Source organism: Salvelinus sp. IW2-2015, linkage group LG15, assembly GCF_002910315.2.
Source record: "Salvelinus sp. IW2-2015 linkage group LG15, ASM291031v2, whole genome shotgun sequence".
NCBI classification, from domain to species: Eukaryota; Metazoa; Chordata; class Actinopteri; order Salmoniformes; family Salmonidae; genus Salvelinus; species Salvelinus sp. IW2-2015.
The window spans coordinates 5,348,059-5,373,279 of NC_036855.1; the positions used below are offsets into that span (position 1 = coordinate 5,348,059).

General features: G+C 44.9%; 1 protein-coding gene across 1 annotated transcript in view; it reads right to left on the reverse strand.

Moving 5' to 3' along the window:
- Positions 1–25,221, reverse strand: part of LOC111973957 (adhesion G-protein coupled receptor V1-like) — a 248,282-nt gene that overhangs the window by 172,747 nt on the left and 50,314 nt on the right. Inside the window, 2 exon segments of the mRNA XM_070446866.1 lie at positions 19,240–19,421; positions 19,570–19,769. Of these exon segments, the coding sequence (XP_070302967.1) occupies positions 19,240–19,421; positions 19,570–19,769 (382 nt within the window).

A 25,221-nucleotide genomic window follows, 5' to 3' on the forward strand; every position in this document is an offset into this window, starting at 1 on the left:
TGAAAGGAACAGAGAAGAGGGAGAGAAGGTTAGTTTGAGATGAAAAGGACAGCGAGAGGAGAAAAGAGAGTACATTTGAGATTAAGGAACAGAGAGAGGGAGAGGAGAGTTGAGAAATGAAGGACAGAGAGAGGGAGAGAAGAGTAGTTGAGATGAAGGACAGAGAGAGGGAGGAGAACGTTAGTTGAGATGAAGGACAGCGAGAGGGGGGAGAGTTAGTTTTGAGATGAAGGACAAGCGAGAAGGGAAGAGGAGAGTACCATTGGAGATTAAGGTTTGAGAGAGGGAGAGAAAGTAAATTGAGATTAAGGACAGAGAGATGGAGAGAGAGTTTAGTTGAGATGAAGGACAGAGAGAGGAGAGAGAGTTGAGATAAAGGACAGAGAGAGAGGGAGAGAGAGTTAAGTTGAGATGAAGACAGCGAAAGGGAAGAGAGAGTACATTGAGATTAAGGTTTGAGAGAGGAAGAGAAGAGTAAATTGAGAATTAAGGACAGAGAGAGGAGAGAGAGAGTTTGAGATGAAGGAAAGAAGAGAGGGAGCATGAGATAGTGACAGAGCAGAAGACATTGAATTAAGAAGAGGAGAGAGAGAGAGTTATGAGACAAGGTGAAGAGTTGATATGAGACGAGAGGGAGACATGAGTTAGTGTTAGAATGAAGGACAAAGAGGGAGAAGTTATTTGAAGAGCTGAGGAGAGAGAGAAGATTAGGAGAGCAAGAGTTGAGTTGACGATGAGAGGTTATGAGAGAAGAGAGAGGGAATTAGAAAGGAGATGAGAGGAGTAGAGAAGACGGGAAGAGAGAATCATGAATAGTTTGAGAGCAAGAGTAAATTGGATAGCGAAGAGGGAGAAGAAGTTAATTGAGATAAGGACAGAGGAGGGAGAGAGTAGTATTTGAGATGAAGACAGAGAAGGGGGAGAAGTGTTTGAATTGAAGGACAGAGAGAGGAGAAGAGAGTTAGTTGAGATAAGAACAGAGAGATAGGTGAGAGAGAGTTAGTTGAGATGAAGGACAGAGAGAGGGAAGAGATGTAGTTTGAGATGAAGGACAGAGAGAGGGAGAGAAGTTAGTTGAGATTCGAAGGGGAGAGCTGGAGACAGAGAGAGTAGAATTGAGATAAGGACAGACAGGGGAGAGAAGAGTTAGTTGAGAAATGAAGGACAGAGAGAGGGAGAGAAGAGTTGAGATTAGAGAGGAGAGAGAGTTAGTTGAGAATGAAGGACAGAGAGAGGGAGAGAGAGTTAGTTGAGATGAAGGACAAGAGAGGGAGAGAGAGTTAGTGAGATGTTGAGATGAAGGACAGTGAGAGGAGAGAGAGCTACATTGAGATTAAGGTTTGAGAGAGAGAAGAGAGAGTATTGAGATTAAGACAGAAGAGAGGGAGAGAGAGTTAGTTGAGATGAAGGACAGAGAAGGGAAGAGAGAGTTAGTTGAGATGAAGGGACAGAGAGAGGGAGAGAGAGTTAGTTTGAGATAAGAAAGGATAGTAGAGGGACGAAGAGAGTTATCATTGAGATTAAGGTTGATATGAAGAGAGGGAGAGAGAGTAATTGAGAATTAAGACAGAGAGAGAGAAGTTAGTTGAGATGAAGGACAGAGAGAGGGAGGAGAGTGAGATGAAGGACAGAGAGAGGAGCAGAGAGTTAGTTGAGATGAAGGACACGAGGGAGAGAGAAGAGTTTGAGATGGAAGGAGAAAGAGAGGGAGAGAGTTAGTTGAGATGAGATGAGAATGAAAGGAGAGAGTTAGTTGAGATGAAGGAAAAGAGAGAGGGAGAGAGAGTGAGTTGAGCATCCAAGTCAAAGAACAGAAAAGTAGCAATATGTAATTTCACTGCCACAAAGACCTGCCAACAAACAAACCTTCGACGGACAGTAATGTTGGCCACAAAAAATTCCCTCGAGAGGTTCCTGCACTTGATAACACAGACTGCTCAAAGTAGACCGTTCCATACGGGTTGTCATTGGCTGGACAATGATATTGACTGTTTTTGTCTCTTCCAATGTTTCCTCCAATTAGTGGCACTGAGCAATTCCACCTTGATTATCTGAAAAGCACAAGAACGTTTAGAGGAAAAATGGCATATGTTATATTATTGTATTATAGGCCTATATATTATATAGCATATATTATTATAACAAGCCTTTGTTTGGCAAAAAATAACAAAAATGTAAGAAATTACGCTGTGTTTCTTACTTCCTCAATTTCGCACATTCGTCTCTAGGACCTCAACTTTCAACGTCTTCATAGTTTCTCCTGGCGCAAAGGTGACCTCTCCTGACCACAGGCTGGAGGTCCCTACTGCTGCTCTGCCGTTTCACCGTGGCTCCCACTGGACAACCACGGTCCCTATGGCTCCAGCGTTTCGCACGATGGGCAGTGTCACCTGGAATGAGTTCACCCCTGCTCTCTATGGTTGACGGAGCAGCCTGAAATACTAGGGTTAGTTAGCATCTGAAATACTAGGGTTAGCGGTTAGGAGTAGCAGTCTGAAATTACTAGGGTTAGGGTTAGGGTTAGGGTTTAGCAGTCTGAAATACTAGGTTAGGGTTAGGGGTTAGCATTCTGAATATACTAGGGTTAGGTTAGGGGTTAGCATTCTGAAATACTAGGTTAGGTAGGGTTAGCCGTGAAATACTAGAGTTAGGGGTTAGGTTAGCAGTCTGAAATACTAGAGTGGGGTTAGCCAGTCTGAAATACTAGGGTTAGGGGTTAGGGTTAGCATTCTGAAATACTAGGGTTAGGGTTTAAAGGGTTAGCATTCTGAAATACTAGGGTTAGGGGTTAGCGTCTGAAATTACTAGGTGTTAGGGTTAGGGGTTAGCATTCTGAAATACTTAGGGTTAGGGTTAGGGGTTAGGGGTTAGCCGTCTGAAATACTAAGGGTTGGGTAGGGGTTAGGGTTAGGCAGTCTGAAATACTAGGGTTAGGGGGTTAGCCGTCTGAAAACTTACTAGGGTTAGGGGGTTAGGGGTTAGCAGTCTGAAATACTAGGGGTAGGGTTAGGGGTTAGGGGTTAGCCGTCTGAAATACTAGGGTTAGGGGTTATGGGGTTTAGCATCTGAAATAGCTAGGGTTAGGGGTTAGGGGTTAGCCGTCTGAAATACTAGGCTTAAGGGGTTAGCATTCTGAAATACTAGGGTTAGGGTTAGGGGTTAGGGTAGCCGTCTGAAATACTAGGGTTAGGGGTTAGGGGTTTAGGGTTTTTAGCAGTGCGATATTACTAGGGTTACGGGGTTAGGGGTTAGCCGTCTGAAATACTAGGGTTAGGGGTTAGGGGTTAGCATCTGAAATACTAGGCGGTTAGGGTTAGGGGTTAGGGGTTAGCCGTCTGAAATACTAGGGTTTTAGGGTTAGGGGTTAGCAGTCTGAAATACTAGGGTTAGGGGTTAGGGGTTAGCCGTCTGAAATACTAGGCGTTAGGGGTTAGCATTCTGAAATACTAGGGTTAGGGTTATGGGGTTAGGGTTAGCCGTCTGAAAATACTAGGGTAGTTGGTTAGGTCTGATGGTTAGGGGTTATAGCAGTCTGAAATACTAGGGTTAGGGTTAGGGTTGCGTCTGAAATACTAGGTTAGGCGGTTAGCATTCTGAAATACTAGGTTAGGGGTTAGCCGTCTGAAATACTAGGGTTAGGGGTTAAGGGTTAGGGAGTTAAGCCGTCTGAAATACTAGGGTTAAGGGTTAGGTTAGGGGTACCGTCTGATCTAGGGTTGGGGTTAGGGTAGCCTCTGATACTAGGGTTAATAGGGGTAGCCGTCTGAATACTAGGGTTAGGGGTTAGGGGTTACCGTCGATCTCAGGGTTCAGAGGTTAGGGTTAGCAGTCGAATACTAGGGTTAGGGTTTAGGGTTTAGAGGTTCGGGGTTAGAGTTAGGGGTTAGCAGTCTGAAATACTAGGGTTTAGGGGATTAGGGTTAGGAGGTTAGGGTTTAAGGGTTAGGTTAGGGTTAGCAGTCTGAAATACTAGGGTTAGGGTTAGGGTTAGCCGTCCTGGTAATCAGGGTTAGGGGTTAGGGGTTAGTAGGGTTAGGGGTTGAGGTTATTAAGGTTAGCAAGTTAGATACTAGGGGGGTTAGGAGAATTAGGATTAGGGAGTTAGCCGCTGAAAATTACCTAGTCCTAAGGCGTTAGGGGTTAGAGGGTTAGCCGTCTGAATACTAGGGTTAGGGTTAGGGGTTAGCTGTCTGAAATACTAGGGTCGAGGTTAGGGGTTGCCGTCTGAAATACTAGGGTTAGGGTTAGGGGTTAGCCGTCTGAAATACTAGGTTTGGGTAGCGTCTGAATACTAGGTCAGGGTTAGGGGTTAGCCGTCTGATCATAGGTTGGTAGGGTTGGGTTAGCAGTCTGAAATACTAGGTTAGGGTTAGGGGTTAGCGTCTGAAATACTAGGTTAAGGGGTTCAGGGTTAGCCGTCTTGAAATACTAGGGTTAGGGTTAGGCGTTAGCCGTCTGAAAATACTAGGGTTAGGGGTTAAGGGTTAGCCGTCTGAAATACTAAGGGTTAGGGGTTAGCCGTCTGAAATACTAGGTTAGGTTATGGGGTTAGCCGGTCTGAAATACTGCAGGGGTTAGGGGTTAGCCATCTGAAATACTAGGTTTAGGGTTAGGGTTAGCCGTCTGAAAATACTAGGGTTAGGGTTAGGGGTTAGCCGTCTGAAATACGCGAGGGTTCGGGGTTAGCCGATCTGTGAAAAATACTAGGTTAGGGTCTAGGGGAGCAGTCTGAATACTAGGGTCAGAGGTTAGGGTTAGCCGTCTGAAATACTAAGGGTTAGGGTTAGGGATTAGCCGTCTGAAAATACAGGGTTAGGGGTTAGGGGTTAGCAGTCTGAAATACTAGGGTCAGAGGTTAGGGGTTAGCCGTCTGAAATACTAGGGTCAGAGGTTAGGGGTTAGCCGCTGAAATACTAGGGTTAGGGGTTAGGGGTTAGGGTGTTAGCCGTCTGAAATACTAGGGTAGGGGTTAGAGGGTTAGGGTTAGCAGTCTGAAATACTAGGGTAGGGTTAGGTGTTTAGCAGTCTGAAATACTAAGGGTTAGGGGTTAGGGGTTAGCCGTCTGAAGATACTAGGGTTAGGGGTTAGGGAGTGTAGCCGTCTGAAATACTAGGGTTAGGGGATTAGAGGTTAGGGGTTTTAGGACCGTCTGAAATACTAGGGTTAGGGGTTAGGGTTAGCCGTCTGAAATACTAGGGGTAGGTTAGGGGTTAGCCGTCTGAAATACTAGGGTTTAGGGTTAGGGGTTAGCCGTCTGAATACTAGGGTTAGGGGTTAGGGGTTACCGTCTGAATATACCAGGGTTAGGGGTTAGCAGTCTGAAAATACATAGGGTTAGGGGTTAGGGGTTAGGGTTAGCAGTCTTGAAAATACTAGGGTTGGGTTAGGGGTTAGGGGTACAGTCTGAAATACTAGGGTTAGGGGTTAGGGCGTCAGTCTGAAATACCAGGGTTAGAGGTTAGGGGTTAGCCGTCTGAAATACTAGGGTTAGGGGTTTTAGGGGTAGGGCGGTTAGCCCGTCTGAAATTACTAGGGTTAGGGGTTAGGGGTTAGGGTTTAGCCCGTCCTGAAATACTAGGGGTTAGGTTAGGTTAGGGGTTAGCCGTCTGACAATACCCCTAGGTTGTTAGGAGTTTAGGGTTAGCCGTCTGAAATACTAGGGTTAGGGGTTAGGGGTTAGCAGTCTGAAATACTAGGGTTAGGGGTTAGGGTTAGCCATTCTGAAATACTAGGGAACCAACACAGTACTTTTGATGAGGTTCCAATGGGTCACCTTTAACTAATAAAGGAACAATGTGCAGAGATTTCCTTTGGGCTCTTTTTAGACGAAAATACAATGATTATTGGCTAATGTAGTCTCATGTCCATTGTGCATGTACTGTGAAATCTGATTGGTCGAAATGAGCATCTGATAACAGTGAGGGAAAAAGTATGCTCCCCTTGCTGGTTTGTACGTTTCTTGCCACTGTACAAAGAAATTATCCGTCCTCATCAATGTTAATGTAGGTTAATTTGAACAGTGAGAGACAGAATAAATCAACAAAATATCCACGAAAAACACATGTGCAAAAATTGTATAAATTGATTTTGCAATTTTAAATGAGGGAATATACAGTATTTGCACCCCATCTGCAAAACAATGACATTAGTACTTTGTAGGCAAAACCCTTCGTTGGCACATCACAAGGTCACAGACGTTTCTTGTAGTGGCAACCAGGTTTGCACATATCTCTAGGAGGGATTTTGTCCCACTCCTCTTTGCAGATCTCTCCAAGTCATTAAGGTTTTCGAGGCTGACGTTTTGGCAACTCGCAACCTTCAGCTCCCTCCACAGCCGTGTGAGATGTTCTCTATGGGGATTGATAGTGCTGGAGACATGGTCCGTATAGGGCGCACTCCAGGGAACCTAATGTGCTTCTTCTTGAGCCACCTCCTTTGTTGCCTTGGCGCGTGTGTTTTGGGTCATGTGTGCATGTCTGGTTGGATGAACCGCTATGTCCTCGTGGCTCATGTACCGCATTTCTTCTGAATGCTCCTGGGTTGGCTGAAGTGTGGACAGGAGGTTCTCACCCAAGATTTGACGTACTAGGCCCCGTCCATCGTCCCTTTGATGCAGTGGTGGTCTTGTCCTGTGTCCCCTTAGCAGAAAAAGCTCGACCCCACAGCCTAATTGTTTTGTCCACCTCTCAGTGTGTTGTGGACGGTGGGGTGTATAGCGGTCCTTGCTGTGGGATAGGCTCGCATAGGTATGACAATTTCCTCCTCCTCCAAAACACCGGGCTGTAGTAGAGTTGATGCCAAAGAGCTCCGATTGTGTAGCGATATGCATCCTGACCCCACTGACACTTTCAGCTCCCAGTTGTCCTCTGAAATCCATTCAGTAATGTGTCTCACTTAGGTGCAACTTCTCTCCAGAACAGGGGACATTTGTTACTCGTATCTATAAGCGACGCGTGGCTCCATTGCGCTGGACTTGCGGGCATGGAATCTAGATTTGATTAGTATTGCTTTCTGTGGACAGGTTCTTTTATACAGGTAACAAGCTGAGATTAGTGTGGCGATCTCTCCTTTAATGAGCTGTGGCTCCATAATCTCCGATGTCAACGGCTCGTTACCTGTTGATACAATATAATCCACTGCGGGAGCCAGGCATCTTTCTCGATTGATACTTAAATACTTTTTCCTCGACTCATAAATGCAGCAATCAATTATTGATAAACATTTTTTGACATGCGTTTTATTGTGTTGCTTTTTGTCTGGTCTCGTCTAATTCTGACTCTCTCACTGTTTAAATAAAACCTAACATTAAAATTGTAGAACTGATCACATTCTTTGTCCAGTTGGCAAACGTACAAATCAGGAGGGGATCAAAATATTTTTTTCCGCTCACATTCTAGAACTATATTGACTAGTAACATCACGTACGTGAGGGCATGTCTGTGTTGGAGAGGAGAAGACGGTGAGCTAACAAAGCCCCAAAAAGGGTCGTCGGAGGGCCAGGATGGTGAAATGATGTGGCGGGTGAGTCACACCCGCAGTTTAGCACCCCCTGTGTGACTGTTGACAACTCGATGCGGAAGGTCTCCTCCAGCTCAGGAATCACTATCATCAATGATGTAAGAAATGGGCAACTGGGCCTTATGGTCTCCCCTCCAGGAGAACCACGTCAGAGAAGCGCTAACGCTTGTAGGTCGTCACCATGGTTGACACACCAGTTGTGACCAATCACACAATTTGTCATACATTTGGCGCACGCTTGCCACACACAACACACACAGTCCCTGCTATTACGCGTTTATATGAGTCAGATATTGATACTATTGAGATGATGTAGACCACATGACCAACTCTGGCAGTCATTGGTACAGTGCTCTGAAACTTCACAGATACGTCAGCGCAAAATTCCCCAAATGCGTGTGACATTGATAATGGGTCCAACATAGTTCTCGGCCACGTTGACGGCAAGAGGCGGACAGCTGCAGAAACCCAAAGGCGTCAATCACTGCTCTACTATGACCTGGGCCACGTCTCTGCCTTCCGGACCAAGAGAGGAGACCGGACAACTAGGAAAAAGAAGAAGAAACTGTATGGTTGACAAAAAACAATATCCCTAGTCCAGCGCATACACTACAATGACCAAAAGTATGTGGACACCTGCTCTTATTCGACATCTCATTCCAAAAATCAAGGGGCATTAATATGGAGTTGGTCCCCCCCTTTTCCTCCTTTAACAAGCCTCCACTTTCTGGGAAGGCTTTCCCACTAGATATTTGGAACTATTGCTGCGTGGACTTGCTTTCCCATTTCAGCCAAAGATCATTAGTTGAAGGTAGGGCACTGAATTTGGGCAATTGAGGCCTGACTCGCAGTCGGCGTTCCAATTCCACAAGGTTTTTCGATTGGGTCACTAACTTTGGTCACTACTCTGTGCAGGCCAGTCAAGTTCTTTCCACACAGATGCTTCGACAAACCATTTCTGTATGGACCTCGCTTTGTGGCATTGGGGGGCCCCCCTTGTCATGCGTGATAATAAAAGGAAAGGCCTTCCCTCAACTGTTCAGCAATGTTTGGTATTGGTTGGACAGGATAGTCTAGATGATTACATGTTCTTGGGCAGGAGGAGATCTCAGTATGGCGTTAAGATTTCCCTTCACTGGAACTTCAGTGGGCCTACCACCATGACATAGAGGCAGTACGCACCGCATTGCGAACCTCGAGCGCAAAACTTGCTAACGAGTGTGTCTAAACGTACAGGCACATGTCTGGCAGAAATGGCAAGTAGCGAGTTTCTCCCTGGCATCTGCTAAACCCAGAATTTTTCCGTCGGACTGCAGATTGTGAAGAGTGATTCCTCACTCCCAGAAAGAACGCGTTTCCACTGCTCCAGAGTCCAATGGCGGCGAGCTTTTTTAAATGTATTTTTTTATTGTAAAATGTAACCTTTATTTAACTAGGCAAATCAGTTAAAAGAACAATTTATTATTTAGCAACGGCGCGAGCTTTACAACCTCCAAGCCGATGTTGGCATTGCGCATGGAGAGCCCGGCTGCGGAAACCAATTTCCAATGGAAGCTCCCGATGAAACAGGTATTGTGCTGACGTTGCATTCCAGAGGCAGTTTTGGAACTCGGTAGTGAGTGTTCAACCGAGGACAGACGAGTTTTTACGCTTCAGCACTCGGCAAGTCCCGTTCTGTGAGCTGGTGTGGTCTACCACTTTGTGGTTGAGAACGTTGTGCTTCTGACGTTTCCCACTTCCATCAAAATCAGCACTTATCAGTTGACCGGGGCACTGTAGCAGGACGAAATGACGAACTGACTTGTTGGAAAAGGTGGCATCCATGACCGTGCCATGTTGAAAAGCATAAGCTCTTCAGTAAGGCCATTCTACTGCCAAAGTATGTCTATGGAGATGCAATGGCTGTGGTGCCGATTTTTAACACTGTATGCAACGGGTTGTGGCTGAAAATAGCCGAAATTCACTAATTTTAGAAGGGGTGTCCACATACTTTAGTTTATAATATAGTGAACAGTGAAAGTCGGAAAGTTTACATACACCTTAGCCAAAATACATTTAACTCAGTTTTTCACAATTCCTGAACATATTAATCCTAGTAAAACGTCCCGTCTTAGGTCCAGTTAGGATCACCACTTTAATTTTAAGAAAAATGTGAAATTCAGAATAATAGTAGAGAAAGAATGATTTATTTCAGCTTTTATTTTTTTCATTAAACTGAGTCAGGTTTGTAGGCCTCCTTGCTCGCTCAACGCTTTTTCAATTCTGCCCACAAATGTTCTATGGGATTTGAGGTTCAGGGCTTTGTGGATGGCCTCCAATACCTTGACCTTTGTTTGTCCTTAAGCCATTTTGCCACAACTTTGGAAGTATGCTTTGGGTCATTGTAACAGTTGGAAGACCCATTTTGCGACCAAAGCTTTAACTTCCTGACTGATGTCTTGAAGATGTTGGCTTCAATATATCCAGCATAATTTCCCTCCCCATGATGCATCTATTATGTGAAGTGCACAGTCCCTCCTGCAGCAAAAGCACCCCCACAACACTATGATGCTGCCACGCCCTGTGCTTCACGGTTGGGATGGTGTTCTTCGGCTTGAAGCTTCCCCTTTTTCCTCCCCAAACTAACAAATGGCATTATGGCCAAACAGTTCTTTTTTGTTCATCAACCTGAGGACAGGTATGGATTATAGTATGGAATTTGGTCCCATGATGCAGTTTTGCAAACCGTAGTCCTGGCTTTTTTTATGGGGTTTTGGAGCAAGTGTCCCTTCTTCTTGGCTGAGCGACCTTTGAGGTTATGTCGATATAGGAACTCGTTTACTGTGGATATAGATTACTTTTTGTACGGCGTTTTCCTCCAGCATCTTCAACAGGGTCCTTGCTGTTGTTCTGGGATTGATTTGCCTTTTCACACCAAAAAGTATGTTCATCTCAAAGGAGACCAGAAAGCGCATTCTCCTTCCTAATGGTATATCGGCTGCGTGGTCCCATGGTGTTTATAACTTGTGTACTATTGTTTGTACAGATGAATGTGTACCTTCAGGCATTTGGGAAATTGCTCCAGGAGAACCCAGACTTGTGGAGATCTACAATTGGTTTTTCTAAGGTCTTGCTGATTCTTTAGATTTTCCATGGATGTGCAAGCAAAAGAAGCACTGAGTTTGAAGGTAGCCTGTGAAAATACATCCACAGAAACACCTCAATTGACTCAATGATGTCAATTAGCCTAATCAGAAAGCTTTAAAGCCATGACGATCATTTCTGGATGTTTTCCAAGCTGTTTTAAAGAAGCTCAGTCCAAACTTAGTGTATGTAAACTTCTGACCCACTGGAATGTGATACAGGTTGAATTAAATAAGTAATAATCTGTATGTAAACAATTGTTTGGAAAATTACTTGTGTCATGCACAAAAGTAGAATGTCCTAACCGACTTGCAAAAACTATAGTTTGTTAACAAGAAAATTTATGGAGTGGGTTGAAAAAACGAGTTTTTAATGACTCGCAACCTAAACTGTATGTAAATTTGCCGAATTCAACTGTATATATATATAAAGTGTTTAAATATAGTTGAATGTATATATATAACATTATATATAAGTGTATGTATATATGCGTACATTATATATAGTGAATGAAATGTATGTATATCATGAATGCATGTACACTAAATCGTTCAAAAAGTTTGGGGTCACTTAGAAATGTACCTGTTTTTTGAAAGAAAGCAATTTTTTTGCCTAATTAATAATAACATTAAATTGATGCAGAAATACAAGTGTAGACATTCTTTATGTAGTAAATGAACTATTGTGGCTGGAAACGGCAGATTTCATGGGAATTATTACAATAGGGGCGTACAGAGGCCAGCATCTCGGAAGTCGCCTCTTCACTTGTTGACGTTGAGACTGGGTGTTTGCGGTACTAATTTAAATGAAAGCTTGCCAGTTGAGGAACTTGTGAGGCGTCCTTTTTCTCAAACTAGGACACTCCTAATGGTACTTGTCCTCTTGCTCAGTTGTGCACCGGGAGCCTCGCCCACACCTCTTTCTAATCTGGTTAGAGACAGTTGCAGCTGTTCTGTGATAGGGAGTAGAACACATTTCTTTCCGCAATGGAATAGCCCTTCATTTCTCAGAAACAAGAATGACTGACAAGTTTTCAAGAAAGGTCTTGTTTTCTGGTCATTTTGAGCATGTAATCGAACCCAAACAAATGCCCTGAATAACTCCAGACACTCAAAACGTTCCCAGGTAAACGGACTATTTCTCAGGTCCAGATCTAGAATTATGCATATAATTTTACAGAATTAGGATAGAAAACACTCCAAAGTTTCCAAAACTGTAAAAATATTGTCTGTGAGTATAAACAAAAACTGTTTCTGCAGGAGAAAACCTGAGGAAATCATCCGAAAAGTGATTTAATCTGTGTTTTCCTTGCCTCTCTTTCTTCCAATTGAAAGGGGTATCAACCAGATTCCTTTTCCCAATGGCTTCGCTCAGGCTGTGACCAGGCTTTGACATAGTTCAAGGCTTTTAATTTTGAAAAAAATGAGCGATGTTTTCAAAAAGTAGTCAGGTTCCTTTGATTAGTTCCTGCGCGCGAGGAAGGGTAGCTCTCCATTTTCCTTTCTCTCTTTATTGAATAGGTTAACGGTCCGGTTGAAATATATCGATTATGTTTTTGTTAAAAAACAACCCTGAGGATTGATTATAAAAACATTTGACATTTGACACTGAACATGTACGGATACGTTTTGGAATTTTCGCGAACGGAACGAGGCTTTGGGTTTTCTTGAACAATAACGCGCAACCCAAATGGCGTTTTTTTGTTATTAAAAAGTAATTTATCGAACAAAAAATAACATTTATTGTTAACTGGGAGTCTCGTGAGTGCCAAACCGAAGATTATCAAAGGTAAGCCGATTCATTTATTGCTTTTCTAACTTTCGTGACCACTGCTAATTTGGGCTAGCTGTTCTAGCCATTGATTGATACACTCACAAAACGCTTGGATTGCTGTTCGCTGCAAAGCATATTTTCAAATCTGACACGATAGGTGGCTTAACAAACCAAGCTAAACTGTGTTTTGGGTATATTTCACTTGTGATTGCATGATTATAAAATATTTTTAGTAAATATTTTGCGCCCTGCAATTCAGCGGTTTGTTTTAGGAAAATTATCCCGCTAAAGGGATCCGTAGCGGCAGAGAAGTTAATCCAGCCACAAAGTTTGTCAGCTGTGTTAACATAAATTGCCAAAAGGGTTTCTAAATGATTCAATTAGCCGTTTAAAATATGAACTTGGATAGCTAACACTAACATGCCAGTTGAACACAGGAGTGAATGGTGCTGATAACTGGGCCTCTTACGCCTATGTGGATATTCCATAAAGAATCTGCGGTTTCCAGCTACAAATAGTCATTTACAACATTAACAATGTCTACACTGGTATTTCTGATCAATTTTTATGTTATTTTTAATGGACAAAAAATTGCTTTCTTTAAAAACAAGGACATTTCTCAGTGACCCCAAAACTTTATGAAAGATAGTAATATAGTGTTTGTATATGTATATATATATATATATCGTTTTTGTATATGTAGTTGTATATAATATATCTATGTATGGTATGTGATATATATATATTCGTATGTTGACCATGTATAAGGCTGGATATTCAAATATTTGTATGTGAACATGTTTGCATGTTTAGCTTAATCTTCAGCCTGTCCTCCTCCTAATGAGATTGACACTGATCAGCTCCATAGAATACAGACTCATCCCTCTCAGGCTCTTCATCATCCAGCACTCGAAGGGTTACTTTAGCCTCACTTCTGAATTGGCTGTGAACACCACGACCTCCAAGGAGGGGACAAAGTCATCCCCTCGTTGGCCCGGCCCCACCCCGCGGGGTCATGAAGGGGGCGCGTCAGCCTCACTCAGGTCGCCGTACGTACGCGCACCCTATCCATCAGCCCCCTCTGCCTGTAGATGGTGGAGGGTGACCAGGGTGTGCCCCCCAGGCAGGCGGACCGGCCTTGCTGCTCTCCGAGAAACACAAACACTCATAAGGGTCGTCACTGGCCAGCACGGTCACCAGTGGCCTCAGTCCTCACACCCAGACGCCCATGGAGACGTTGACTAGGGACACACCGAATCTCTTTGTCCAGCTCCGCACCTCGTCTGGGCCACCTGGGAAGCTCATCTCCCCTGGTCTGGCCACGTGGAAAGTGATGTTCCCGGACCTGCGATGAGGTCTTCCTCAGAGCTGACATCAAGCTCCAGAAACAGTTACGTTGGACAAGGCCAACCAAACACCGAGGGGGGCGTGGTTCGGCAATCACTGAGATGGTTAGAGGGGGGCCCAGAGAGAGACGTAGAGTAAACACACACACACTAAACACAGAGGATACACACAGAGACACATACAACACTGAAACACAGAGATAGACAACAACACACACACACACACCACACATCACACACACACACACACACACACACACACACAACACACACGACACACCACCACACCACACAACGACGACACATCACACTACACACACACACACAACCACACACACACACACACACACACGAGAGAATAACACTCAGGAAACACAGCATTGAAACACAGAGATAACACACACACACTGAAACACAGAGATACACACACACACAACACACACACACACACACACACACACACACACCCACACACTGAAAACACAGAGATACACACAGAGACACAACAAAACACACACCTGACCTGCAGCAGCACAAATGCTGCGTCCCTCCTCAGGCTCAGTGCCATTGCAGACCCAGAGAGTCCAGGCTGAACTGAAAACACTCCGTGTGCGTCGGTCAAGAGGCAGCGATGGTCACAGTGAATATGGAGGCAACTCCAAGCTGGCTAGAAAGACATAACAGGTGTTAATATAGGGACAACACCACGTGTGACAGCCAGGGGAGTAGCACACCTGTAACCTGTCATTATTTTCATAGCCAAAAATCAATGACTGGCTTAACCTATTGTGCACAGCTTGTGTAAAGCTGAATTCCAATTGAATCACTATTGATGCCTCTTGGAAAATGCTAGTCCTGAAACACTGCAAGTGCATTGTGGGTTTTTAATAAGGTAAGGGTGAACCCTACAGAGAAAACAATGATCCCTGACTGGGACTTTTCTGTTCACCACTGACCAATGCTACTCTATCTCAATAGAAATGCCTATTTGGCTTTTCCCACAATCCCTCTCCCCGGTAACTGCTCCTGGACGCCATTGAAGATTTTTAATTCCAGCACAAACACACACGAAGGCACGCCAACACACACGCACACGCATACAAAGGCACACATTGAGGCGTAGGCACGCGAAGACAAGAGCATGCACGCAAAGCGTCAAACACAACACGACACACAGAGCCTGGCCCTTATCAGAGTAGGGTAAGAACTACAGAGGACTTAACACTCTCCCAACAATAATAAATGACATATGCTAGGAGGAGAGGGACGTCTAAAAGGACGGGAGTATTTGGAGGGAGGTGTAGGGTGCGGGTGGGTGTACTTACCACAGGTGGTGAGAGGACAGAGAAGAAGTATGTCACTTTCTCCACTGCTCACTGCCTTCACTCGAAGGACTGACCCACTTTAGGAGCACACCAGAGTATCACGCAAGCACGGGAGCACACGGGAGCACACGGGAAGAACACCGGGACCAACAACGGAGCACACAAAGTTGCAGAACACAGGCAAAGGATCAGTTAGAGCAGGATTTTCAGTGGATGGGAACACTGAAAATAATGATTGACAGGATAGGAAGGTGGACTATTTACAATGACAGAAACAGAAAGAAAGAGGTGGTAAGAAGATCATCACGATTGGACGATCAATCATCAATGGTATTTGTTTTACCTCCTCCGTCAGGGTTGTAGAGCTCCACTCTGAACACCTTGTCCAACTCAGGGCGGGGTTGTCTATGAACGTCACATCTGTGTACTTGAAGCGTTCTCCTGGCAAGAAAGGCAACAGCAGCCGGTACTGAGTCCTGTATGGCCTGGACAGTGCAAGGGCAGAGTAGGTAGGGAACAAGGGGTTAGCCTTGGGGAGTTACACAAGCTCACTATCAACACAGCCATCAAAACGGAGTTATTCCTAGTGACAACCTCTCAAACAGCCATCAAAGGAGTTTAGATCTGGTGACAACCTCTAACAGGCCATCAAGGAGTTAGTCTAATGATCAACTATCAAAACAGCCATCAAGATGAGTTAGTCTAGTGACAACCCTAGTCAAACAGCCATCAAAGGAAGTTAGTCTAGTGCAACCTCTCAAACAGAGCCATCAAAAGAGTTAGTCTGGTGCACTCAAACATTAATGTAGGGTATGCCTTATTGTTCTCTTAATCTTTTCAAAATAAAAGCGCAGCACATAGCCAAGTGATTAGTATCGAATAACGGACGTTCTTACGGGTAAAATCATACTAAACACACATTCCTAAATTTCATAAATCATGCACTCACTTCATGTATTAGGAAGATTTTTTTTGAAAAATGGTCAAGTGACCATCCATCCCTGTGGTTCTGTCTGAGATGCTGAATCTACAGTACAAGGATGGCAGGAAAATTACCTCATAGTCCTCGGCTGGCGCGGTAAACGGTGAGGTCCTGTAGCCGACCATGACCTCTTCCCAGGAGGCCCTTGGGCCCTGGCCACCAGCAGGCGAAAACCTCGCCAATCATCCTCGTTGACCGTGACGTGGGCAGGCTCTCTTGCCGGGCGGATATGCCCTCAGCCGGCAGGCCTTTCCGTTGGAACTGGAAGCAGACCTGGGAGAGAGGGAGAACGCAGTACTCACAACGCTGCTCATCTAGCTTTCATGAGAACAAATAAGCCTGGTCAGAGACGATCAGCGAGGGGATCAATCAGACATATTACTGATACATTCATAAAACGGGAAACATCCATAAACTAATAGTGAATCTAATGTGTCTGTGACAAATGGTATATACAACAGTTTAATGATTGACTCACACCAACAGCAGTTTGCTACAGTGGTTTTTACAATTATGCCACAAACTGAACCTATTTCCAACAAGCTTATAGCGAACTTCTTGTGTTTGCAACTATGTGTTTTTTACAGATAGTCTGCAGTCTTGAATTCATGTGACTCTGGATGAGAATGGCATGAGGCAGTTTGATGTGAATAATCATTTGAGGTCCTACTGGGGGGCACAGGGTGTGTGTGTTGTGTGTCTCTCCCTGCACCGTAGGGATGGTCGCTGGACATTGACGCTGACACCCTGGTAGCTGAAAGTGGTCAGGATGATGCTGGACCCACTGGTGGGGGTGGAGCCTGGATTTCGCCATCGCCTGACTCTGCTGACACCAGAGTGACCTGGAAGGACTCTGGCGAACTCAGGGGTGTCATTCATTCAACACCCGCAGGTTCCAAGGACCTGGGAGTGCGCAGGGAGATGATGTCATAAACACATGAGAGAAGTCAAGATTTCAATCTTAAAATTAACTGCGTAGATATGTGTGGATATTCATAATGTATTTGTTTTGCAGGCTGTAGTGTCTGAAGTGGATTTGAAGCTAAGCTAATCATTAGCAAACACCGTTGACCAAAGAACAACATATTCCTCTCAGCCACTAGGTGGGGGCTAGAAGTTAACAACACTACTGAGTGGAAAGAAAATAGTTTTCTGGATGAAATATGGCCAGAAAATGTAGATGAAATGGTAAAACATTTCTCCTGAACTTGTTTGTCTGACCTTTCAGTGTGGTTGTGTGCATGCATTGTGTGAAGTGATGTACAAGTGTGTGTGTGTTGTGTGTATGTGTGTGTGTGTGTGTGTGTGTGTGTGTGTGTGGTGTGTGTGTTGTGTGTGTGTGGTGTGGTGTGGTGTGTGTGTGTGTGTGTGTGTGTGTATATTATAGTGTTAGCTCTACAGGTGTAGCCAAGGCGCTATGCTCATTGTTCAGTGGGGTTTCCCTGTTCATGTGTGATTTGAAGGAGTGCATTGGTAGTCTTCCCAGAGCGTCTGTGTGTGTGTTAGTGTGTGTCTGTGTCTGTGTCTGTGTCTGTGTCTGTGTCTGTGTTGTGTCTGTGTGTGTGTAAAACTTGGTTGTTCCCCCACACCTCAAGAGCGCTGAACCGGGGAAGGAAGGCTACCGAGGCCGCTGGCAATTGGCAAAGTCCTGGTGGGCCGAGCCTGGGCTGTCTGAGTTAAGCTGAGTGACCGTTTAGTTCACATAGACGTGTCGCCAGAACCGCCGCGCGTCCGCTCAAACTAACACAGGAAAGATGTGGAGCCTTCCTCTGACGTCTGGCCATAGAGAAAAGACAGAAAAGACAGGCACAGAGCCTGGTTGTTAATGATGCTCCCTTAAAAACCAAACCAGACTTGTGACATTTTAAACATATTGTCACATCAACAATCAAAAAATTGTAAACAAACTTTAATTTGATGACAAAACTCTGACAAGACTCACAAACTTGTTATCAAATTCAAGACTACACGAATCATTCCAAAAATGTAACCTTTGCGCTTTCATGGACAGCCCTCCTCTAATTCCTGCAGAGTCATGAGTGGATTTGGCAAAGAGACAACCCCGATAGCCCATGCCTCTGTCCCTTTGTCCCATGCAGAATTAGAGGGACCCTTGTTCTGATGGAATTGCCATTCCTGGTCTACCACCTGTTGTGCTACTGGGACTCTACTTCCCACAGGAATGAAACAAAGGCTGGTCTATCACCTTTTGCTCTAACCTGAGAGGAGAGCATCAGAGATGCCATGTGTCCAGTCTCTTCTAAAGGGCTAGCGCAACACTTCCTCCACCCAGGCGTGACGCCTGGTTAATATGCACGAGGCAACACAAACGCACTGCTTCAATTACATGTCTTTCTAGGTAACGCAAATATCCATATTCTCAAGGGTCATGCTGGATGAAAGCTAGTCAGAGAATGTGACAATAATGTGCTGTTCCTCCAGTGAGCGTGTTTCTTAACATCATTTTGCTGAGTTGTTAGTTCAAGTTCAGAGCTGTACGTGACTGCAGTTGGCAAGTGGGGTCCACCATTTCATCTCGATAGTGTCAATTAAGTGTCTGATTATACTGTAAGAGCAGGTAAGATCATGGTAAGTTTTTCAGCAGAAAGGAAAGAATAAAAAACGCAAAATAAATATATTGCTGCGTTTTTTTTAAAAAAGCAGATTAAAATGCTTTTTATTGGTAACATTCTGTCTTCGCTTCCATCAGGGGTTCAAACGAATCATGATGTAAAGGACCTAACATTTTTGTGCTTCAGTTGCACTTCTCTCCATCAGATGAAAATATCTTTGCGCTCCTCATTGATCACCAGACAGCGCTCTGACCGATGTGTAGATACTTTTCTCCTGTATTTTTCATCCGGTTGGTTTTATTAACTTCAAGAGAGAGTTAGTTGAGATGAAGGACAGAGAGAGGGAGAGAGAGTTGAGATGAAGGACAGAGAGAGGGAGAGAGAGTTAGTTGAGATGAAGGACAGAGGGAGAGAGAGAGTTGAGATGAAGGAGAAAGAGAGGGAGAGAGTTAGTTGAGATGAGATGAGATGAAGGAGAGAGTTAGTTGAGATGAAGGAAAGAGAGAGGGAGAGAGAGTTAGTTGAGCATTCCTAGTCAAAGAACAGAAAAGTAGCAATATGTAATTTCACTGCCACAAAGGACCTGCAACAAACAAACCTTCGACGGACAGTAATGTTGGCCACAAAAATTCCCTCGAGAGGTTCCTGCACTTGATACACAGACTGCTCAAAGTAGACCGTTCCATACGGGTTGTCATTGGCTGGGACAATGATATTGACTGTTTTGTCTCTTCCAATGTTTCCTCCATTAGTGGCACTAGWCAATTCCACCTTGATTATCTGAAAAGCACAGAACGTTTAGAGGAAAAATGGCATATGTTATATTATTGTATTATAGGCCTATATATTATATAGCATATATTATGATACAAGCCTTTGTTTGGCAAAAAATAACAAAAATGTAAGAAATTACGATTGTGTTTCTTACTTCCTCAATTTCCGGCACATYGTCTGCTAGGACCTCAACTTTCAACGTCTTCATAGTTTCTCCTGGCGCAAAGGTGACCTCTCCTGACACAGGCTGGAGGTCCCCTACTGCTGCTCTGCCGTTCACCGTGGCTCGCCACTGGACAACCACGGTCCCTATGGCTCCAGCGTTTCGCACGATGGGCAGTGTCACCTGGAATGAGTTCAAAAGAGAAGAGATACGTTATGCGGAAGATGGAGGACAAAGTCGTGTATGTATTCAGGTTGGTCGCACAACAATTTTTATAAGTGAGGTAGGGAGAGGTATGTGAGTGAGAGAGCTCTCAGTTAGAGAGACAGACAAACAACGCAACACAACTAAAACGCATGTCAACAAAAATGTTTAGTGGCAATAATTGATTGCTGCATTGTAATGTAGTCGAGGAAATAAGTATTTAAGTATCAATCAGAGAAAGAGAGGCCTGGCATCCCGCAGTGTGATTATATATTGTATCAACAGGTAACGCCTGTATGGACACTCGGAGATTAGGAGCACAGCTCCTTAAAGGGAGATGCCACACTAATCTCAGCTTGTTAACCTGTATAAAAGAACCTGTCCGACAACAGAAAAGCACATACTAATTCAAATTCTAGATTCCATGCCCGCAAGAGGCATATGTACGCCCCACGCGTCGCTGAAGTATAAGATAGCACGGAGTAACAAATATGTCCCCTGTTTGACTAGAGAGAGAATGTTGCCACACTAAAGGTTGAGGAAGCATCCACATGAATGGATTCAGAGGACAACTTGAGGAGCTGAAAGTCGTGCAGTGGGGTCACAGGATGCATATCGCTAACACAACTCAGTGAGCTCTTTGGCATCAACTCGAACACAGCGCGTGTGTTTTGGACGGAGGAGAGAAATTGTCATACCTATGACGAAGCCGTATCACCACACAAAGGCACCGCTAATACGAACCCACACCGTCCACACACACACTAGGAGAGGATCGGACAAAAACCAATTAGGCTTTGGGGTCGAGCTATTGTTTCTGCTAAGGGGCACACAGGCAAGACCACACACTGCATCAAAAGGGACGATGGACGGGGCCTATGTACGTCAAATCTTGGGTGAGAGACCTCCTGTCACACACTATCGAGCCACACACTACACCAGCGACGCAATTACAGAGGAGCACAAATGGGTACATCGAACACACAGAGGCACACACGAGCGACACTAGCAGCGTTATCATCACACGCACCAGGACATCGCACACATGACCGCAAAACAACACGCGCCAAAGGCAACAAAGGAGTGGCTCAAAGAAGAAGCACATTAGGTCCTGGAGTGGACTAGCAGTCTCCAGACCTTATCACGAAACAAGAAAATCTGTGGAGGGAGCTGAAGGTTCGGCCCAAGTTTGACCAAAAGCGTCCAGCCTGCGAACCAACTCCTTAATGCATACCCTATGGAGAAGATTCTGCAGAGGCAGCATGTGCGATGGATCATAAGAATCATACAAAATCCTCTCCCAGTAGATATGTTGCCCGATGGTTGCCGACGTACAAGAAACATCTGTGAACCTTCGATCGAATGTGCCAACAAGCCGAGGTTGTATGCACTACCCGAAAAGTAACGTGGATGGATGTTAAAGTAATGTGATTATATTGCAGACGGAGGGATGCAATATAGCATGTATATTGCCTCATGTAAGAAATGTGCACAAATCAATTTATACAATTATTATGGAATCATGTATGCTTTATTGTTCCGTGGATTTTCCTATTAATATAGTTGTAATGATTGATCAACTTCTGTCCTCGCTCCACTGTTCAAATAAAGCCCGTCAATTAACAATTGATAGAGGACGGATAATTTCTTTGTCAGTGGGCAAACGTACAAACCAGCAGGGGATCAAATACTTTTTTCCCTCGACTGTACATCAGATGCTCATCTTTTCAAATGCAGATTAAAGTACACAATGCACTAATGGCACTACATTAATGCCAATAATCATTGTTATTTCGATCTAAAAGAGCCGCAAGTGAAAAAATCTGCATTGTTCCTTTATTAGTAAAATGACCCATGAGACCTCATCAAAGTACTGTTTGGTTTCCCTAGTAATTTCAGAATGCTAACCCCTAACCCCTGAACAGCCGTAGTAATTCAGACTGCTAACCCTAACCCCTAACCTAGTATTTCAGACGGCTAACCCCTAAACTCCTAACACCTGGGGTATTTCAGACGGCTAACCCCTAACCTCAACCCTAACCCTAGTATTTCAGACGGCTAACCCTAACCCCTAACCCCTAACCGCTAGTTAATTTCAGACGGGGCTTAACCCCTAACCCCTAACCCTAACCTAGTATTTCAGACGGCTAACCCCTAACCCTAACCCTGGGTATTTCAGACGGGCTGACCCCTAACCCCTAACCCTAACCCTAGTATTGTTCAGACTGCTAACCCTAACCCCTAAACTACCCTAGTATTTCAGACTGCCATAACCCCTAACCCTAACCTAGTATTTCAGACTGCTAACCCCTAACCCCTGGTAGATTCAGATGACGGCTAACCCCTAACCCCTAACCCTAGTATTCAGACGGCTAACCCCTAACCCTAACCTAGTATTTCAGACGGCTAACCGCTAACCCTAACCCTAAGTATTTCAGACGGCTAACCCCTAACCCTAACCCTAGTATTTGTCAGACGGCTAACCCCTAACCTCTAACCCCTAACCTAGTATTTTTCAGACGGCTAACCCTAACCCCTAACCCTAGTAATTTCAGACGGCTAACCCCCCTAACCCCTAACCTAGTATTTCAGACTGCTAACACCTAACGCCTAACCTGTATTTCAGACTGCTAACCCCTACCCTAACCCTGCTAACCCCTAACCCCTAACCCTGTATTCTCAGACGGCTAACGCCCTAACCCTAACCTAAATTCAGACGGTAACCCTAATCCCTACCTGACAGCACGGCTAACCCCTAACCTCTGACCCTAGTATTTCAGAGCGGCTAACCTAACCTCTGACCCTAGTATTTCAGACTGCTAACCCCTAACCCCTGAACCTAGGTATTTTCAGACGGCTAACCCTAACGCCTAACCCTAAGTATTTCAGACGGCTAACTCCCTCAACCTCTACGCCTATGTATTTCAGACGGCTAACCCCTAACCCTAACCTCCCTAGTATTTTCAGATGCTAGCCCCTAACCCATGTATTTCAGACGCTAAACCCCTAACCCTAAACGTAGATTTCAGACGGCTAACCCTAACCCTAACCCTAGTATTTCAGATGGCTAACCCTAACCCTGGTAATTTCAGATGGGCTAACCCCTAACCCTAACCTAGTCTGTTCAAACGGCTACCCCTGAACTAGTATTTTCAGACGGCTAACCCTAACCCCTGACCCTAGTATTTCAGACGGCTAACCCCTAACCTACGCCTAGTATTTCAGACGGGCTAACCCTAACCCTAGACCCTAGTATTTCCAGCACGGTAACCCTGGAACCCTAAACCCTAGTATTTCAGAGTGCTAGCTAACCCTAACCCTACCTAGTATTTCAGACGGCTAACCCTAACCTCTACCTAGTATTTCAGAAGCTGGCTAACCCTAAAACCTAGTGAGTTTCAGACGGCTAACCCCTTAACCCTAAACCCTAGTAATTTGCAGACGGCTAACCCCTAACCGTCCTGACGCCCTAGTATTTCAGACTGCTAACCCGTCAACCCCTAACCCTAGTATTTCAGACGGCTAACCCTCTAACCCTAACCCTAGTATTTCAGACGGCTAACCCCTAACCCTAACCCTAAGTATTTCAGGACGGCTAACCCCTAACCCCTAAACGGCTCTAACCCTAACCCTAACCTGCAGTATTGTCAGACGGCTAACCCGCTAACCTTCTAACCCTGAGTATTTCAGACTGCGTAACCCCTAACCTAACCGCCTAACCAGACTAACCTCCTAAGCGCTCTAACGCCCGTAAATTGCGGCTAACGCCTAGTATTTCAGAATGCTAACCCCTAACCAAACCTTCTAACCCCTAACTACCTAACCCCTAACCCCGCCTAAACCCTAGTATTTCAGACGGCTACACCCCTAACCTACCCCTAGTATTTCAGAGCCAACCGCTAACCCTAACCCCTAAACCCTAGTATGTTCAGAGCAGCACGGCTAAACCTAACTTACCCTAGACCCTAGTATTTCAAGACGGTCGCTAAACGTACGCTGTATTGTTCAAGACGGGTGAACCTCTAACCTGTAACCCTAGTATTTCAGACAGGCCTAACCCTAACCTTAAACGCCTCTAACCCTAGTATTTCAGGACGGCTAACCCTCAACCCTAGTATTTCAGAAGCTAACCCCTAACCCTAGTCATTTGCAGACGGCTAACCCTAACCCTAACCCTAGTATTTCAGACTGCTAACGCGCCTAACCCCTAACCCTAGTATTTCAGACGGCTAACCCCTAACGCCTAACCCTAGTATTTCAGAACGGCTAACCCTAACAGGCCCTAACCCCTAACCCTAGTATTTCTAGAATATGCTAACTACCCTAACCCTAAGTATTTTCAGACGGCTAACCCCTAACCCCTAACCCCTAGTATTTCAGACTGCTAACCCCTAACCCTAACGCGTAGTATTGTCAGTACGGCTAACCCCTAACCCTAACCCTAACCGCTAGTAATTCAGCATGCTAACCCTAGACCCCTAACAGCCTAGTATTTCAGACGGCTAACCCTAACCCCTAACCCTAGTAATTTCAGACTGCTAACCCTAAACCCCTAACCCCTAACCGTATTATTTCAGACGGCTAACCCTAACCCCTAACCCTAAACCTAGTATTTCAGAATGCTAACCCCTAACGCCTAATTGTATTTCAGACGGCTACCCATAACCCCTAAACCGCTAGTATTTCAGACTGCTAACCCTAACACCTAACCCTAGTATTTCAGACGGCTAACCCCTACGCCCTAAACCTCCACACTAGTCTTTCAGATCTAACACCCATAACCCCTAAGACCTAGTAGTATTTCAGACGGGCTAACCACTAAACCCTGAAGTATTCTCCAGACTGCTAAACCCCTAACCCTACCCGACATAACGCTAGTTAATCTATCCAGACGGTACCTACGCCTCTAACCCTAACCAAGTAATTTCAGAATGCTAACCCTCCACCCTAACCCTAGTAATTCCTCAGAACTGCCTAAGCGCTCCTAACACACTAGTCATTTCAGATGCCTACACGCTAAACCCTAACCCTAGTATTTCAGAATGCTAACCCCTAAACCCTAACCCTAGTGATTTCAGACTGCTAACGCCCTAACTCGAGTATTTTCAGACTGCTAACCCCTAACGCCCGTAACCTCTAGTATTGTCAGACGGGCTAACGCCCTAAGACCCTAACGCCTAGTATTTCAAATGCTAACCCCTATACGCCTAACGCCTACGTATTGGTCAGAAGTGCTAACCCCTAACCCCTAACCCTAGTATTTCAGACTGCTAACTGCCCTAACCCCTAAGCCCTACCGCTAGGTAATTTCAGGACTGCTAACTCCTAACTCGGCGCTAACCCTAGTTAGTTTCAGACTGCTGATATCTAGACGCACTATGTGAATGGATCGGATGTCTGGTCTCCCCGCGTACACCGCATGAGAGGAGGCCAGGGGCT